The 16,167-nt window shown below is 48.1% G+C and overlaps 5 protein-coding genes across 5 annotated transcripts; 2 read left to right on the top strand and 3 right to left on the bottom strand.

The window, feature by feature from the left end:
- Positions 1-3,468: 3,468 nt before the first annotated feature.
- On the top strand, positions 3,469-5,847 carry VFPPC_08971 (hypothetical protein; the record flags this gene model as incomplete). The annotated part of the gene is made up of 1 exon (XM_018287582.2): positions 3,469-5,847. The coding sequence occupies one exon, from the start codon at positions 3,469-3,471 to the stop codon at positions 5,845-5,847; it is 2,379 nt and encodes a 792-aa protein (XP_018140642.1).
- Positions 5,848-7,311: 1,464 nt separating this feature from the next.
- Positions 7,312-8,501, bottom strand: VFPPC_08972 (alcohol dehydrogenase; the record flags this gene model as incomplete). The annotated part of the gene is made up of 4 exons (XM_018287583.1): positions 7,312-7,841; positions 7,910-8,221; positions 8,279-8,414; positions 8,469-8,501. 4 exons carry the CDS (start codon positions 8,499-8,501, stop codon positions 7,312-7,314), a joined length of 1,011 nt encoding a protein of 336 aa, XP_018140643.1.
- Positions 8,502-8,957: 456 nt separating this feature from the next.
- Positions 8,958-10,433, bottom strand: VFPPC_08973 (signal peptide-containing protein; the record flags this gene model as incomplete). Its single annotated transcript, XM_018287584.1, has 3 exons — positions 8,958-9,127; positions 9,180-10,067; positions 10,121-10,433. The coding sequence occupies 3 exons, from the start codon at positions 10,431-10,433 to the stop codon at positions 8,958-8,960; spliced, it is 1,371 nt and encodes a 456-aa protein (XP_018140644.1).
- Positions 10,434-10,914: 481 nt separating this feature from the next.
- Positions 10,915-13,014, top strand: VFPPC_16420 (MFS transporter; the record flags this gene model as incomplete). Its single annotated transcript, XM_018294173.1, has 11 exons — positions 10,915-11,154; positions 11,208-11,299; positions 11,353-11,480; positions 11,533-11,687; positions 11,744-11,789; positions 11,836-12,091; positions 12,150-12,183; positions 12,236-12,486; positions 12,543-12,667; positions 12,722-12,775; positions 12,836-13,014. The coding sequence occupies 11 exons, from the start codon at positions 10,915-10,917 to the stop codon at positions 13,012-13,014; spliced, it is 1,560 nt and encodes a 519-aa protein (XP_018140645.1).
- An 87-nt stretch (positions 13,015-13,101) lies between these two features.
- VFPPC_08975 (C6 zinc finger domain-containing protein) lies at positions 13,102-15,083 on the bottom strand (the record flags this gene model as incomplete). The annotated part of the gene is made up of 3 exons (XM_022428633.1): positions 13,102-13,416; positions 13,466-14,973; positions 15,029-15,083. The coding sequence occupies 3 exons, from the start codon at positions 15,081-15,083 to the stop codon at positions 13,102-13,104; spliced, it is 1,878 nt and encodes a 625-aa protein (XP_022284205.1).
- Positions 15,084-16,167: the final 1,084 nt, after the last annotated feature.

The raw sequence follows: 16,167 nt of genomic DNA, 5'->3' as shown, positions 1-16,167 counted from the left end.
GGTCTCATGATATATGTGAACTAGCTATGTTCTATCCCTTAAAGTAGTTCACTTTCCTAATGTGTTTTTAATAATTAGTGTTTATGTGGCAAAATATAAAGTAACATACAAAGGCAACCCATTATCATGGAACCCCAAGTCTACTGTATTTGCTAACCTTGTAACTCATGAAATGTGCAAAGTTTGCCAGCACAGCTGGCTACCAGTAACCACTGCGTTCCCTTTCACTGATGGGAACAGTTGCACGTTTAAAATTTACTCGGGACTTCCAAGTTGGATAGCCGAGCCAGCCACCTCAATTTCTGGAACAGCAAGGCTTCCTTAAGGACTCACGCAGGGAAAGAAGATATGCAACTCCGTAAGCAGGGCCATGGCGGGTGGTATTGCAACCAGTTCAACCGAGCGAGGCACTTTCGATCAAATTAGTGGAAAGAAAATGCGGTTCTAATGCAGCTTATACAAGGATATATCCAGGAACCCTGATGATTGTCTTGTCCGCAAACAATTTCATGGGGCGAGGGCTGAACCCGCAGCCTTTCGTGTCATAAGACTTAAGACTTGGCAAATGTGTGTGAGGGATGCACACATGATCATCCACGGAGTAGGACGATAATGAACTACTTGGAAACGCAGATGCTTTCCTCTCCGGTGACTACTGGCTTGGTAGAAAGTTGTGATATGTATGGTTGAGTAAAAATTGTGTTTTCTAAACAGCAACGGCCAAGTCAAACATTTGATGCCCTTAAATACACTGGTTCACCCACTCATAATCACTGACATAACCCTTCCATTGAGTCTTTCGGTTTGTTATCTTATTTCAAGAATGGAATATCTGAGCTCATGGGATGGAGCGATTGTTGTTGGCAATTTTTGACCGAAACATCCTTTGATGGGCAGCGAAATGTAGAGGTAACCTTGAACTTATGTTTTTGGCACAGTACAACAGGTTAGGTATTTACAGGACTTGAATTTGGAGTAAGCGTTGGCCTGCCGCGTGGATAGTCTTGATGGTTAATAAGGAATCCCAGGAAGAGGTCAAGGCGGAAGAGTCCGCACTCTGACACAGGACACAGGACACAAGCAGAGACATCTGGAGTATCAAGGTTGCAGACAGACTTGACATGTTCAGCTGTGTTGCATGCATGGCCCCCAATGCCCCCCCCTGTGCTCCCCCCAGTCGGCTCGTCAGGCCATCAATTGAACCATGTCATTGACGGTGGGCGCTGGGTGGCTTGTGTGGGGAAGTCCCCGGTGGCCTGTAGCGACAAGTGGCACCTAGTGCCCGCTGAATTACACCGGCGCTTCAAATGTTAACACCAGACATCAATTGATGCATTTGAACCAGACACAATTGGACAGCGCTTGCAGGGGCAAGACAGCTCAAAGGTCCTGCATTTGGCAACTTCGACCAACAGCATAACACCCTTGTACTGACTTCTAATAAAGAGGCTGGGTGGAGTTGTAAGGGGCTGTTGGAGAATTGAATTGATTGCGGCCGCCACCATCAAAGGATGGCGAGCACTGCCAGATTTGCCGAGCTGGAACGAAGAACGCAGTACCTCAGATCTTGTTTCCATCCCCTGCGATACATCCCCTGCGATAACTTCACCCAAGCCACGACGGCTGCCTAGAATACTTTGATGATGTAACCCTCCTAGGCTTTCCAGCGTGATTTCGGCCTTCCATTCTGTACCCAACTCATCAAGCATATGATCTTGACGGTTATGCTGGGCCTGATAAGAAATGGGAAGAATATCCACTGGTGATATAAGAGCCCTGTAGTACGACGTACGAGTCTGGAATGCATGAGGTTGTATGTAGTCTTACAGAATAAGCACAACGGCAGGAGCGTACATTAAACAAAAGCACGTGAAGCTCTAACAGAGGATTTGTGGTCAAGCATGGAGAACAAACGAGACAGAATCGTGTGGACATATGGCTCTAGTGTATCTGTTCCTAAGGGTGAAGAGAGAACAACATGCTGGAAGCATCCATGCCTGCCCCAAACTTGTCAAGTAGGCCCGCCAGACATCTTGTTCCTGACTCTTTTTCAGCTGACTTACTTGACTTGGGCAAGGATCCACTTGCCCAGCGGGACGTGCCGTGTCCTAGAGCACTGAGATTGGTCCGGGTAGCTAACTCGAACATTCCCGGCGCCTAGTTGTGCAAGGGGGGTTGTCGACATTGTTGGTGGAAATCTGGTCCGTAGGAAGAATCCAGACACTTTCCCCTATCCCCTATGAGTCCAGGGTGACCTGTAACCTTGTACCGGGCAGGTAAAGCCGCGTTGAAACTGCAGAAGAACGGCAAGGTACTGAGTATAGAAAATAGGCGCAAGATCTGAACAAAGCGCCGCACATATCCTACCCACGATGTATGCATGCAAAACGTCACAGATGACAGGATTTTGCGAAAAGGAGTTTATGCCCAGAGGAAAATAATAGGATAGACATGATGTACTAATTGTGCGTAACACATACGCTAACGATTCTTTGTGACGTTTTTATAATTTAGGGGGCTGGAAGCGACGGTTGCAGTGAGGTTCGCATGTTGGTCTAAAAATGTGGACGAACTTAGAACAAAGGCTGCCAGGAGGCCAGGAACTTGAGCCACAGCCACCTTGGTGTGAGGCTGATGGAAGAGGATGGTGCTATTTTCGGTTGTCTATCCATTCATGCGGAATCAATATCCAGATTTGACTGGTGGCTATGGTCGTATGTGACAGTATAGAAGCAAAATCAGTTTATACGTTGCAGTTCGAGTATTTGCGCCACCGTTTTAAGTGCACATCATCAATCACACTTACATTAGAACAGACTGTTGGGATAAGCGGCCAGGTAACAACAAGGCAGTCAATGACCGCCTGTGTCTCCGGGTGAGAGGGGGGAATGCAGCTTGGCTGTGCCGCCCATCTCAGTAGTATTTGAAAATCTGCCTTTCTACCAGCCTAAACACTCACTCCTGTATATAGCGTTATGAGGATGCTGAATGTTTCGTGGAAAGTATTGAGAATCTAAGAATCAGAAGTATATGTAATTTACTAACCTCCAGCACAATTTTTGTAGGGTTAGATGGCCCTAAAACATGGTATTGGCCGTGATCGCTTGAATGCCAACTAAGAAGTCCAAGAACCGCCGTAGGAAACAGATAGTTAGGGAGCCCAGCCATTTGGAAGCCTGCCTAGAAAGTCCCAGACTAGTTGACCATTTGGTCATGCTCCAATATACTCTGTGGTGTTGTAGGTACGAGCACGGGACTTACTGGCTGGTGGCTGAGACACTGACGACAGCTACATCCTCACAAGCAATACCAATCTGCCGAAACTCATTCAGGACCACTAATCACTCATAGGATAATCAGTTTGCGACAATCAAGGTTCGAGACCTCTCACAGAGTCGAGATTTTACACGGTTGATGAAGGCTTGCTCATTCTGGATAGTTGCGTCCCCCAGCCTAAGTCTGTCCGTCATGGACCACCTTCCATTTCCCAGCAACGCTAATGTTCCACCTCTTGAGGTACCTTTTATCTGTGAAGATATTCTCACATATGATCAAAATCAAATTGGCCATTTCAACGACATTCCAACACTCGCTGATTGCTTCCAAGACTCGACAGCAGCCGTCAAGTACTGGCAGGAATGCAATCCTCAGCGTGTCGCCGGCAAAGCTCAAGCACGGATATATTTTGGCTTGCTAATTGGCGTTCTGGGCTGTCGGTTCGTCCTGGATGACTTCATCTGCATTTCCAACGTATCTAACGAGCCAATAATTACACTCGCAAAGCTACAGGATAGGCTTCAATCAGTCAGGCAAACTCTTCCCATAAAAGCTCTCAAAGTGTTAGCGGCCACGGCAACGTCCCAGGCTCGTATGATACGTGGGAAATCACCCTTGGCAGAGAAAGTCGCACTGAGTATTGATATATTGGCTTGGTCGATGGAGGTTATCAGAGACCCACAATGTGCTCCTGAAAGTCGGATTGGCGGCTATGTGAAAGATGGGATACTAGAGAAACGAATGTTAGCCGCCGGGTGGTGTCGGTACTGGACCAAGGTGTTTCACGCCACGTACCCAGCAGCCTTGACATACTACTTGGCTAGCGTGTCTGTGGATTTCCATTCTGGACACAAAACATGCTCTGAGTTAGATTGTAAAGGCAATAACGTCAACATGGAACGAGGGAGATACATCTCCCAGCACACGACTCTTGATTGTCGGTGCGCATGCAAGGGGCCGAATTCTAAGTACATAGAGCAGATCATTCAAGGGGGTGGTGTGCCTTTGATCAAACTTTCCAAGACAACACAAGGGGATGTTAACGTTAGTGTTGTTGAACTTGGATATGGAAAACCTTTTATTGCTATTTCGCATGTTTGGTCAGGCGGTCTTGGAAATCCAAAGGAAAATACAGTACCAAGCTGTCAACTCAAATTCATCTATAACGCGGCAAGGAGATGTCAAAATAAAGAATATGGTAAAGGGATGTTCCAGAGATCCCATGACGCAAACACTAATTGGACAAAGTCTAAATTATATCAAGTCCTCAACTGGCTACTCGGCGATTCCCAGATCTCAAACCTCGATCAAGGGCCGCTTGAATGGTACCTTCGGCTTGTGGATTCGTTGGCACTTTCAGGAGCGAACGAAGACTCAAATGATTTGTATATCTGGTTCGATACCTTGTGTATCCCCGTCGCAAGGGACACAGGAAAAGTCAAAGCGCCGGATGAGGAGAAGGCCGAGCATGAGTTGAAAATGAAGGCAATTAACAAGATGGCATTTGTTTATGCCTCTGCGATGCACGTATTAGTCATCGACCATACAGCTCGAGATATACTTTATCGCAAAGCAGGAGACCTAGAACTTGCCGCCATACTGCTGACCTCTCCGTGGATGTCAAGGTGCTGGACGTTCCAGGAAGCATCACTAGCGCGGCAGTTCTCTTTCATTTTGGCTGACGAAATAATCAACCCAAGGAAATGGATCTCAGATATTCCGGCAGATAGGTGCTCATCCATGTTCGAGAGAATCCTCAAGTATCAATGCCTCACATATGTCAACTCAATGCCAGACATCATGAACCAAAGTATTGAAAGAAAAGAACAGCAACGGAGCCCTCTGGTCGCAGTGTGGAATGCCTTATCATCCAGAAACACCTCACAACGAGAGGATTTGCACGGACTTCTCGGCATCATGCTCAATTTGAGCGCCTTCGAAATTTTGCAGATGGACAAAGGGCAGAGGATGTTGGGAATCCTTCGAGCGCAAGAGAAAGTCCCACTATCAATGATATTCCTGCCTTACCCAGATGATGCACCACTCATCAAGGGTTGCGAATGGCTTCCTAGTTACCCATCTGGAGCCATATCGGAGCAATTCGGCTATATGACTTGGAATACTGAGTCAGAGGGCTTGGATTTTGTCCCGTCAGACACAGCATCAGTCCTCTTCCTGATTGAGCTAAATGACGGTCTCGATAAAAATGAATTCCTCGTCACAGTGCCACATTCAGACTCGGTCGTGATCCAAGTGAAACTGCTTCTACCCGAGAAGAGAGATCTGAGCAACTACAAATCTGCGACTCTCAGCATCTTTCTGCATGGATATCATGGCCTTACACCTGCAAATAATTCCCAAGGAGTTGGCGCGTGTTTTGTCTTGAATAGTGGCGAGGCTTTAAAACGACAGCAACTATGTCTGACGTTCATCTGTCCACTAGAATATATCTTCTGGAATGGAAGCTCAAAAAGTGGTCCAGCTATCGATGAATCGGAACTTGAGTTATCATTCTCTGCAAAGCAAGCTGAGTCAGGGGCAAAGTGCTTCTTGAATTGCGGTCAGAGCTAACCCCCTTCTCACCATAATGGGTTGACTGACTTGCCATAGATCAAATTGTATGGCCACGAACAACTTATACTCGTGCCGGAGGGTACCGACTCCAAAAAAGCCTGTCAAAGCCGTCTTCCATTGTGGTTGCATCAGTCTGGTGCCTTGTCTTGGGCATGGCTTCTTTCTCGCCCGAATCTCATATCTGGGCTTACTCGCTTTATCAAGCCTTTGAGTACACCTTCGACATGTTGCGGCTTCCCTCGTGGTTAAAACGTTTCAACATCCCTCTCAACGTACTCTACTGGATGTTTCGGTACCCGCGAGTTTCCTGCCTAGGTCTCCTCATTTTCTCACGCATGATGGGATTTCTCATCTTTGAATTCCCGCGCCTTGAGTTCGTCGCCCAGAGAGTTCGCTATGAGAGGTTTGCAGAGTCTTTCGACTTTGTTGACCGTTCATCACAACCAAAATGGCAACGTAGATTTGGGAAAGAATTACTGTATCAATACAAACCGTTATGGACGTTATGTATTCCTACTCTCATATCTGCAGCGAACCTGGCAGCAGCCACTTGGCCGAGAGCTCGCCAGTGGTTAATATATGTACCCCATTCGCCAAAAATTGATACAAGATTACTTTCTCTCATTGCAAGAGCGCTGATGTATGAAACTATCTTGAGAGTTAGCTGGGAGTTGGTGTGGAGGTTGATAAAGTTGGACATGCCCACTGAGCGGCCAGGTTCTCAAACCGTTCCATTATAGAGTTGAAATCTAGATGGGGAACTTAGCCGTCGTAGGCATAAACACATCTTCAGCGTTGTCCTCACGTCCATGACTGCAATGATACGAGCCAATTTTGCTTCAACGTCTATCACATACGAGCATAGATGGTAGAAAGCTCGGGATCCCACTGCAACCCGTTTCGGGACGATGGGAATTTGGTAGATGCTGGGCCTATGCTAGGAGGCTATTTTCAGGCGGGTTGTTTATGAGCTGAAAGTACAGCCTTGATTCACGAGCACTTAGCATCGACTCCCCCTGCGGTCGTATAACCTGGAGCCTGGTAGCTTTTAAAGGCCCATTTCTTGCAGGTAATAGGCACCGACGTGGAGGGGGGTGTGATTGTGAGGCACTAAAGGAGCATCTTAGTGCCTCTGTCGGCGCCCTCCGTCGTAAAATACGGCGGATGACTGTAATCCTCCCACACCAAGTCTGGTTCTCTGTCACCCAAAAACGGTCATCCCATCCTCCAAAAATGGAGGCACACTCCTCCATATCTCGAGGCATTTAAACCCCGGAGAAGAGCTTGACGGGATCCAGATTTGACTGGTGGCTATGGTCGTATGTACCTGCTTGACGCTCTATTCTACTTATAACCGTTCCTGACGCACAACAACACCAAGAATTCATTCATAGGAATCAATTGATGCATCATTAATCGATCAATGCTATTGAACTACTTGTCATTTATCTCCCAGTCAATTTACAGCCGGCTACCTCCCTCCTGCGGCACCTTGACCACAACTTTTCCCCAAGTCCCACGCCCTGACAACGCGACCAGTGCATCACTGACTCTATCTAATCCTACAAACTCTTCATCTGTAAACTCGGTTCCACGGAATTTCCCCTCCTTGACCAGCTTCGTAATGCCTTGCCACACTACGGGAATAGTCTCTCTCTCGTTGATGCTATACGCACCCCAGTGGATGCCCACCAGAGAAATGTTCTTGAGTAGTACCTTGTTCATGGCAACCTTTTCAATGGCGCCACCGGCGAATCCAACAATCAGGATACGGCCATTCCAGGCAGTACACTTGGTAGATTTATCTACTAAACCGACGGGGTCGTAGACAATGTCAACACCGCGACCCTTGGGAGTAAGCTTCTTGACCTTGGCCGGCCACTCCGGGTCCTTGTAGTCGAGGACGTGGTCTGCGCCAAACGACTTGGCAACTTCCAATTTGCGAGGGGTAGATGCTGTTGCAATGACTGTAGCGCCGAATGCTTTGGCAACTGAGAACGAAAATAACATCAGCATTCGCCATCATCCGGTTTGTCTTCTTTGGAAACCCGCAACTCACCTTGAACAGCAGCCAGACCAACTCCACCAGCCGCCGCATGAACCAACACATAATCTCCCTGCTTGACATTCGCCCTCACCACAAGGGCGCCGTAACTCGTAGGGGCAGTGACGAACAGACCGGCCGCCTCGGTGAACGACCAGCCCTCAGGGACAGGCAGCATGGCCACCTCCTTAGCAACACACTTGGACGCATATGCTCCTTGAGTAGCGCCGAAAACCCGGGCTCCCTTGGGAAACTGGGGGTTCTTGGACCCCTTAGGCGTTGAAATGACGACACCAGCGAACTCGGCGCCCGCAATCCATGGGAAGGCTGTGTCGCGAATCAGCAATTTGATCAGGCATCCTGCTCTGGTGAAGGGATACATACGTGGTTGGTTCTGGTATTTGCCCGCAATCTGAAGGACATCAAAGAAATTGGTGGCCGCCGCGCGAACCTCAATCAGATACTCGTCATCTTTGGGCACAGGGTCTGCAAGCTCCGCCACCTTGAGCTCCGTTGGGGACTGGAAACCACATCAGTATGTGAGCGGTGAGGTGGTTTCACGGTACGTGCATACCTTGACATATTCCTTGACTTCGATTCCCTTCATTTTGAAATGCAATGCGCTCCACTCTGTCTATATGCTGAAGTGAAGGATGACGCGGGTTTACGAGATGAAGTTCATTTGGAGATGGCCGTGAGCGGCGACCGGCGCGGAGTCCGGGGTTTATGAATGGGGTTGTGGAGAGCCGAGGCATCGATGTGTGTTGCCGAAGTACCGACATGGAACGTTGGAACCACGTCAATACCCCAACATTGAATGCCAGGCACCAAACATGGACCTTTTCAGTGGGATACCCATTGTATTTCTAGGTATGCACAGCTGTAGTGAGCTTGAAATACAGAAGGATGGGGCGAGTGACATGGTCAATCGGTGGCCTCGGCGATTTCCTTCCCAGATAGGAAATCTGCTCCGTCGCCGCATCATCACCACAACTATTAACTATGTAACCACCATACAATATCTACTTGACTCTCATTATTCCTATAAAATGCAATCTCAAATCTAAAACACAACCTTTTCTATAGTCTCCCGTCTCAACGTCTCTGCATCGCCTCGCAGCAAAAACCCAGCTTTGATCTGGTCCTGAATCGCTCGCCCAGCAAGTTGTCGATAGTTATCCACTGTACCATATAATTCCCGCAACTTGTCTTTGCTGAAATCCCATTCCGAGCCTAAAAAAAGTCAGTAAGATACTAAAAATGACACTTACAGCAGTGAACTCACCGCAATACCAATTTGGTCGACCCTTTGGCGTCGCAGCCACAAGTCGCGACAACGGCACTTCTGTATGCAGCGTCCTCACTCCACCAAGTGCATTCCCGTGAATATCCCTCTCAATCTCATCCGTCTGGCCGACCGTCTCAAGAATAACTCCAGCTGGTGGACTTATACTCTCGTCGCCCGTCCATTTCTCAAGAGCTTCAAACACAGCGTGATAAATAAACGAGTTCGAAAAGGTGCTCCATTTGGCTCCTTTCAAGTCCGCAACAGCCCATCGTTTCGTATCAATGGCGGATGGATATCTCGATTCCCGATGAGCCATGCCTGCAATTTCATACAGCCGGAATGAGTCGCTGTCCGGTCGTCGGTGCAGCGTCTCTTTAACCTGCCCGCCAATTCCGCATGGCAGCCTGACTGTTTGAAACTCTGATTCCCCCAGTAGTTCAATAATCTTGACTCCAGGGCAATCAGGTAGTGCAGACCCTCCCGATTGGCATGGAACATAGCCCTCAAATGGCAATGTACCATCCGGCAACCGCAAATGAGACGAGTGGGTGATGAACCGTCTCGTCAGCCCGCCAGTCTGCGAGAGTCCGCTGAGAACTACTCGAGTCGCAGTCAAGCCTAGTTTTCCGCTGCGCAAAGCATACGAAGCAGCCGCAATGATTTCAGGAGATTGAGGCGTGGCGGGCCACCATTGGGCTTTGAAGGAGTTGTATGTCTCCCACAGTGAGTCCTTGGTGACTTCTGTCTCGAAGGGGATGTTTTCTGAGAACTCATTTGCGAGGGGTCCGGGTATGAAATGCATGGCTTGGTAGCGCTCTGGATCTGCATGTTTTATTTTACTGATTGCAGAGGGACTTTGTGAGTCTACCTCTAACCATGCGTGGCCTATACACTGTTAGATTTTCTAAACTGCATAAGCGTTTGACCGGTGTACTCACCGTTCCTCATTAACCATCGGTTGATGTGACGCCAAATACTTGTTCCACCCCATAGATGCGAAGGCTCTTCTACTACGAATCCAGTAAATTGTTCTGGATCCGCAGGGCATCGTAGAAGAATGCGGGTGCAATATGGCTGTCCGTATGCTGTACCGCTAATTAGGTATTCTCGGCTGACGTAGTTGTACTCTGGGAGCAAATCGACATGATATGGCTCAATGACAACTGTTTTGGAGATTTCAGTTTCTGGCAGGTGAGTTATGGTTGGGGCCGTAATCTGAACAGGCTCCCGAATCTGTTGGTCAACCGTCATTTTGGTGGTTTGTGAATTCTCAGTCAACTTTACATCTGCCAAGCCACCATAGAACTCAGAGCCAGTCTATACAAGATATACTGCCAACATATATACACGCTCATTTAAGTCCATAATGATCTTCTCAAAACCAATTTATTTGCCGATACTGTCGCACTACCTCGTTCCCAACACCATCAATGCAGCCTCGGTGCCGAGATAGTCGATCCGACTAAGTCGGCGAAACAGCTCCACCAAAGTCTTCCACCTCAACCACTGGCATGACTTATATCAACAAGCCATCGACGCCACAGCTAGTGACACTTTCATCCTGTATCCGACATCGTCACAACTAGCATGGGCATTTAAATCCGGGGAAACTGCATTTAAAGCTATCGTCATGCCGCTCGGGACAGGACCCCGTGTTTTGGTGCTCCCATTCTCTCTACTTTCCCCGCATTGAAGCATTCATTCCCGTCTGAAACAAAGTGGTCTGTCGAAAATGGCTTCCCAGCATCAGGATCAACCCCATGAGGTTGAGGAAGCTTATGAACAAGACATGCAGAAGCCAAACACAATGTCTGATCATGTTGAGAGTATCTCCAAGGACAATGGAGAGGCAAAGATGAAGGTCTATGGCCAGGTTGATCATATTTCGTACTCTGAGAAGGAGAGCACAAGGGTCAGGCGGAAGATTGACTTTATTCTTCTGCCACTGATGTGTGGGTGTTACATATTTTCGGTATATGCCTCTTCTATTTCATTCCAAGGCCATTTACTAATTTAGTGCTCTAGTTTCTGGACAAGACGATCCTCAATTACAGTTCCATCTTTGGAATCCAAGAAGCGCTCCATTTGAAAGGAACCAACTACAGTTGGCTAGGAAGGTAACAAACTTCCTCACATACATTATATCTACTCCTCATGCTAACTCTCGTAGTATCTTCTACATTGGCTACATGGTCGGCTCCTTAACGTGGTCAAGACTGGTGCAAAAATACCCCCAATACGCAGGAAAGTTCATCTCTGGCGCCGTATGCGTGTGGTCCATCCTGGTTCTCCTTACCTGTAAGCCCATCCACCCAAAATCGCCGTAAAGCTGTCTAACTCGGCAACCTAGGCGTTTGTTACAACTTTGCTGGAATCATGGCTCTCAGGTTCTTCCTGGGTCTTCTTGAAAGCATAACTGGACCAGTCTTTGTGATCCTAACCAGTAACTGGTGGACAAGATCAGAGCAAGCTTTTCGCACCGCGTTTTGGCTGGGCGGCACTCCGGTATGTTCAACAACCACTGCCGACTTTGTATCATGCAGACTTCTTATCGTACCTAGATCGGTAACTTTATAGGTGGACTCCTCACATATGCCCTGGGATCGAGTACGTTCACTATCCTCCCAAGCATGAAGCAAACTAACATCCCTAGTACACGGCGCTGTCGCAACTTGGAAGATTTTTTTCCTCTTCTTCGGATCATTTAGTTTCGCCTTTTCCCTGATTCTTATGTATCTTTTACCTGATAACCAGACGAACGCCCGGTGGTTAAACGAGCGAGAGAAGAAAATTGCCATTGATCGGGTGCGAGTCAATCAGACGGTCACGGCCGATGACAAGTTCAAATGGCACCAATTTTGGGAAGCTCTGAGAGACCCGCAGACTCTTTTCTTTTTCATGACAGCAGCGTAAGAGACTTCTTGATACCGCAACCTGACATAGTTCTGCGAAGCTAACAATATACAGCGGCAATACCATGCCGGCATCCTTCGCAAACCAGGTCAGTACATGAGCGCCACGAGCACAGTGTATTATCTAACAGGGGCAAATAGTTTTCCAGCCAAATCGTCAAGGGATTCGGCTTTTCAGCAACGCAAGCCACCATCATATCCACGTGTCCTGCTGCAATGATCCAACTTTCCTCCTTCCTCATATTCTCCTGGATCGCATCCAAATTCAACAACATCCGCCTGTGGCTGTCCATGCTTGTGTCCATGCCACCTTTTGTTGGCGCTTGGCTGCTTCATGCGCTTCCAGCGTCCAATCAAGCAGGGAGGCTGGCAGGATACTACCTCACTTACACGTAAGTTTCCTCTCAACGAGTCGTCTGCATTCCAAAGTCCTGACCAAATGGGGCAGTCATACCATGTCATTCACACTCAACACTGGCCTCATGGCGGCCAACTATGCCGGTAATACGAAGAAGTCAACTGCGAATGGTGTCATTTTCGCAGGGTGGGCGGCCGGTCTTATTGCTGGCCCGCGTAAGTGTTTCGTGTGCTTTACTTTGGACATGCCGTGTCTGACATGATGAGTAGAATTCTTTCTTCAGCGGGAAGCTCCTGTGTATACATTGGCATTCAAGATGCTCAGTAAGTGTTACCAAATGTGGATGAACTAGATGCGGAATATACTAATTGACGATGGTATAGTGGGTTGCTACGCCCTCATGATTGTTCTACCTTTCGTCCAAATTGCGTGGTATACTTATGAAAACCGCCGGCGGGATAGATTGGCGGGTACAAGGGAGCGAAATCTGGATGTTGACACCCTTGAGTTTACTGACAAGACGGACTTTGAGCAATGGGAGACGTTTAGATATGCCATGTAGTTATGCTTACGACGCCTGTCTCGTCTTTGTTGAATCATTTGCCAATATCCGCGCCTTACATCTCAATACAATTACAGTCCAAATACGTCAGATTACAAATCTGCCCGTAACCCTGTCCATTACGTCGCAAATATCCACTTGTCCCTCTGTTGAACGCAGTTTAAATATTTCTTCCAGTAGATCTCGGGACTTCCGAATGTATGTGCTCCACTGCTCACAGGACTTAAATAGCTGAAGCACCCAGTCCTGGCGAATCGGGTCAGCTGTGCATAAGCCTGCTAAGAATAAAGAACTTGGAAGAATTGAGGACGGTGACCGGAGTCGAGAAGGGTCTCGGCGAAGTTGTAGCTGCGATTCAAGAATTTTGGAAACAGAAGCCTCAAAGTCGACCGATCGCAATGGCTGGTTTCAGGTCAGCAGTCATACTTCATGACAATATGCGTATGCTTACATATACAATATAAAGATACAACAGGGCGGAATGTAAAGCGCACAGAACGATGTAGTAATTGAACCTAGTAGGGTCGACAATCTCATCCTGACAAAAGAAGTTTCTTGGCCCTTTGGACGTCGTTTGGCCTGCCTTCTGTTCCCATTTGTCAATTTCTTTGTAAATTTCGTCATAAAGCGACGTGAAGGCCGCCGTTCTCAGAGGCCTTGCCGAGACGACCTCGGCACTCATTTGCTCGTGAAGCTGCACGTCCAACTCCGCAACTCGCATGCGAAGAATGGTACCTCGCAAAAGGTCAATGATGGCTTTCTGGGAATTTTCTGTCTCAACCTTGCTGTCAAATATGAACGCAAGTGCAGGTATGTCTTTGAGGCTGTTGACAAGCCGCCCGCCGCCAAGTCGATAGTATGCCGCTCTGGCGTCCAGCATTGCCAGCCTTATGATGATTCTTTTGGTAAGATCAGAGGGTTGTTTGGCGTCTTTCACGCCTAATGTGGACGAGATGATCTCAGATGCCTTCGTCATGAGGTCTAGGAACACTTCAACGCTGCCTCCGGTGATATGAATTGTCTTTACACGAACAAACAGTGCCGATAAAAGTCCATCCGTTTGAACACTTTGATCTTTTGCGAATACATCAAAGGAATCTTTCGCTAGCTGGTCGTATCGTTTAGCCTGGTCAAGATGCGTCTCGTCTTCCATGCCCAAGTGCGAAGCGGAGAAGCAAAGAATCGCGTAGAACAGGGGTGGAAAGCACAGTGACTCCGAAAAGGCCGAAATAAATAGGTTATTCGTATTCCTTGAGTAATCCTCGACTTTGGCGAAACCTTTCATCACATCAAGATAATGCTGAATTAGACGACGATTGTCCTCGGTTACGGATGGTGACGCCGAACTACGAGTGTCTGTTGAGATATCATCGTTGGATCCTGCGGCTTTTCCAGATGCTCGAGATAAATCTGGAATTTGAAGGATGTCTGACCATTCTACTCTTGCCGGATCCTGTTCTGAGTACGTTTGGGACCTCAGGTCAATGTTGGGTAGAGGGACAAAGTCCAGGCCCTCGCCAGCAAGATTGAGGTCAAATATATCATATTCTAGGCTGATATCCGGGGCTGTGGCCAATGTATCAAGATAGCCGAGTTGGTAGTGATTTGCTCCGTGCATATCCGTGGCTATCGACCCTGTATCCGTCTCATTATTTTCTGCATCGCACACCAACTCCGTGGCGTCGTGACTCTGGTCTTCAATGGGCACTCCAGGTGTTTGGATCAAGGAATGGCTTGAATTAATTGCTCTCCCATCATTGATTGCTTCTCTGTTTTCTCTAGCCGCCCGTCTCCTTTTAGGCGGCGGGATGTACTTCTCTCCCGAAGCTGGAGCGTCCCATTTGCATTGGAAACCTAGTCTGTGGCAATTATCACATTTGAGAGGCTTTTCTTTGCCCTGATGCTGGGGCTCGACACTGGCCTTGCATCGCACCTTTCGGAATCTGCAGGTATAGCAACCTGGTGTATAAATGAGCACGAATGTCTACCTCATACAGGGGGTGCATCATCATACCGTTGCGGGACCTCTTCCTTGTCGTGGACGGAACATCAGCTCGGTCAGATCCCATCTTTTGCCGCGCGTGTGCCCTGAAGGATTTCGAAGCCGATACTGCTTAGAACATTGCTAGCTTCTCGAATGTCTGAGAAGACACAAGTCGAAGTCGTTCGGCATCGACACACTCTCTTCTCGGTTAACTTAGCTAGCGTAGCCGACTATGTCGGCTAAGCCGGCCATTGGGTGCCTGGTGACTTGAACAACGCCACATTAGCTAGGTCTGAAGTGAGCGTTTGGGACAACGGATCACGTACCTAGGTATTTATCACTTGAAGCAATTGAATTTCATCGAGATGAAAGGCGGGAGTTGGGCCATGGCGTTTTTGTAGTTCAGCGATTTGCCGTTTTTGTCAAGGCCTCCTGCAATTGACTCTTTGGCTTTTTGGGTCGGCAGGCACAGACCGGAGTAAGACATCGCACGACCTCTTCGATTTCGACAAGCTCACTCTGCAAGCCAGAAAGAAGTATCAGTAGACACAGCGTATACAGCGCTTTACAATGTATTTCGTCTTTGGTCATGTAAAACGCCACAGGGCAAGGGTTTAGTCGACCCCAAAGAAGAGCAAGGCAAGTACAGGGTAGGGAAGCTGTTTCTACCTTGCAACCAGGCGCACTTGGTGGAGTGTGATGGAAACAAGTACTTTGATGTGAAATATGTCGGGCGAGAATGCTCAGCAGCACGCCACCAAGCACCGCCGTGGTTGATAAGCATGGATATATTTGAGGTCCAAGTGCTTTTTAGTCAAGCACTGCCGTCTGATGATGCTGTCATGTTGGTGTAGCCGTTCCGTCAACTTGAACACAGGGACCCCATGAGTCAACACTTGGACGCTCCTTCCTTTACTGCCGCCTGCCAGTTCTGGTGACCCCAACTGTTCCCATGCCTTCATTGTAGGGGGTTTGATCTGCCGAAAGCACCTCCTGCACATTTCCTTTCCGTTCCATTCCCTTGTAAGCTCGGAATAGGACCAAGTTCTACATTGCCCCTCTCTTTCTCTGCCTGCTCGGTATCTGGATGTTTGGGGTGTGGGGTCGGGCAACCCGACAATGCGCGGCACAAACTGGGCAGAAAATCGATTACTACCATCTCGATTAGG

Source organism: Pochonia chlamydosporia, chromosome 6, assembly GCF_001653235.2.
Source record: "Pochonia chlamydosporia 170 chromosome 6, whole genome shotgun sequence".
Taxonomy (NCBI): Eukaryota; Fungi; Ascomycota; class Sordariomycetes; order Hypocreales; family Clavicipitaceae; genus Pochonia; species Pochonia chlamydosporia.
This window is presented reverse-complemented; position numbering and strand designations above follow the sequence as displayed.